General features: G+C 29.8%; 1 protein-coding gene across 1 annotated transcript; it reads left to right on the plus strand.

The window, feature by feature from the left end:
• Positions 1-308: 308 nt before the first annotated feature.
• On the plus strand, positions 309-1,187 carry LOC106714137 (spherulin-2A). The gene has a single exon (XM_014507094.2). The coding sequence runs from the start codon at positions 309-311 to the stop codon at positions 1,185-1,187; it is 879 nt and encodes a 292-aa protein (XP_014362580.2).
• Positions 1,188-2,340: the final 1,153 nt, after the last annotated feature.

The raw sequence follows: 2,340 nt of genomic DNA on the forward strand, positions 1-2,340 counted from the left end.
ATTGAATTATTTAATCTTTAAGGTTTATAAAACCTTGTGTGCCAACCTCATGTGAGGGGAAAAAGGCCAGGGTGATGATGAATCGTTAAATATCTTTTATAATATTTCTCTATTTAAATTACGGTTTAATAAGAAACATGGCATAAGAATATTTTTGGATAACAGACAATTTTTTTTGCCTAAAATATTCGATCTCAGAAATCGATCCGAATATTATTTTAACTCCTTTGCATAAAGCAGAGTGCAAATTATTCGATTAGTTTTTCAGAAAAAAAATTAATAACTCGCTGATAATTTTCAGATTCAAGATGGCGTCGTTTCTACCTTACCTGTTGCTGTTTCCCGCGCTGTCACTTGCAAGAATAGATGTCAAAATATTCGGTTTATACGATGGAATCGAGAAGACTGTTGTAATCGATTTTAATGGATCCGATACGAGCGTAATATCAGATATTGAAGAAAAAACATTCCATTTAGACGAAGATACATTAAAAATGAGCGCACAAAAATTCTTCGGTGATACACCAAGCGATGTCTTCTTACGTAGTCCGACACCATTCGGGGATTTGTACAAAACATACAATTGGGAAGAAGTGAAACGAACGATGAAACCTAAGAACGGTAGAATTTTGAACATAACAAACGAAATGCGAACTATAATGAGCAAGAACTTCGTAAACACAGAAACGAAACCGACTACGTTTAATATTGGATTGAAGAAACATTTAGAAAATACCGTTTCATCATTTTGGACTAAAAATGGCGATCTAACAATCAACAAGGGAATAAACTACGCTATATATTTAGGTAATGAAACTATGACATATACTTCTTTATGGGGTTTAAATACAGAGAAATCTGTTACAACTGTTTTCGGTTCTGATGACGTGCAAATTTCATTACTTCCCGGTCAATCAGTGACCACTGAATTGAGAGCTATGAAACTGAACTTGGCCATAGAAATGGAGTACACAACCAGTCTATCAGGATCTATTGCCACGAATTATATGCAAAGTTACAAAGACCATCATTACTGGGCATTGGATATCGAAGAATTAATGTCAACCAATGGTCTTTCAAATGAGGTTACGTCAACAGAAACTATAGAAGTAACATTTTATACAAACCCACAAATAATAGTTTTTGATACGAAAACCGGAGAAAAAATGACTGATCTAATTATGTGATATTTTTTATTTAAAATTAATATTTAAAAAATTAAATTGTATTTTTGATGAAATAAAACAACATTTGATATAACACGCATTTCTTATTTTTAATCCTAAAACATAAGTTTCTTAGGTTATAATTATTTTTACATAAGAGACATTTATTATTAACTTAACTTATATACTTAATACATATAAATAAATAAATACATTGTGTGATTTAGTTACATCTATTTTTATCTAAGCTACAAATAAAAAGTACACTGACGTACAAAAGTTTCAAAATATCTTCATCATCAGAATAATCAGACTGAGTTCATCAACTGCTGAACGTAGACTTCAACCATCTATTTCCACATTGCTTAGTCCAGTGCCACGCAACCTTAACCAGGTCATTAGAACATCTTATAAGAGGTCTAATGGTGGTGTGAATCCCTGGCGCTATTCTAGAACTTTTCCTACATATTTTTATACACAATTAAATAAAAATTGCAGTCTTAATTAAAGTTTATTTGTTAGTTTTTTTATCTTTAATCTATTAAAAAAAATAATGTAGTTAGTATAACATTTTAGTTTTATCAATGTTATTTAATGTTTTAAAATAATTTTATATAAAATTTTCTTAGCAAAACATACATAAAATAGACAAAAGATAGATCTGTAAAGATATAAAGTTAAAAAATTAATTGGAAGGCTTATGGGGCGGTATGGTCGCATTGCCTCTTAAATTACAAAAAAAAAAGTTAAAAAATATGAATTGAAGTCATGAGAGTCGGGAGTGAGTTGTAATTTTTTCAATATAGATTTTAATTGATAAACCAGCTCTAAATGGTAAAAATCCATAACGCCACAGTGGTCTTAAATTTAAGACAATATTTTTTATAGAAGGCATTAGAATAACCATCTTAGCCTATCAGAAATTTAAAGTTTGGTAGCGTTTAACTTTACTATTGTTAAAGTAATTTACAAAGGTGGGCATTAACTCGTTAATCCGTTAATCGTTAATTAACGAAGTTAACATTTTCCTTAACGGATTAACTTTTAAGTTAAATTCAAAAAGTGTTAACGCTCTTGTTAACTTCCGTTAAATTCTACTTCCGTTAATTTAGTCCGTTAATTGTTACAATAGACACTTATTGACGTGTTGTCATTTTATTTAAATTATGCAACA

This window comes from Papilio machaon, chromosome 27 (genome assembly GCF_912999745.1).
Source record: "Papilio machaon chromosome 27, ilPapMach1.1, whole genome shotgun sequence".
NCBI classification, from domain to species: Eukaryota; Metazoa; Arthropoda; class Insecta; order Lepidoptera; family Papilionidae; genus Papilio; species Papilio machaon.

Excerpts from the sequence above, each read along its gene's own strand:
- LOC106714137 (XM_014507094.2), top strand. The coding sequence starts at position 309 with ATGGCGTCGTTTCTACCTTACCTGTTGCTGTTTCCCGCGCTGTCACTT.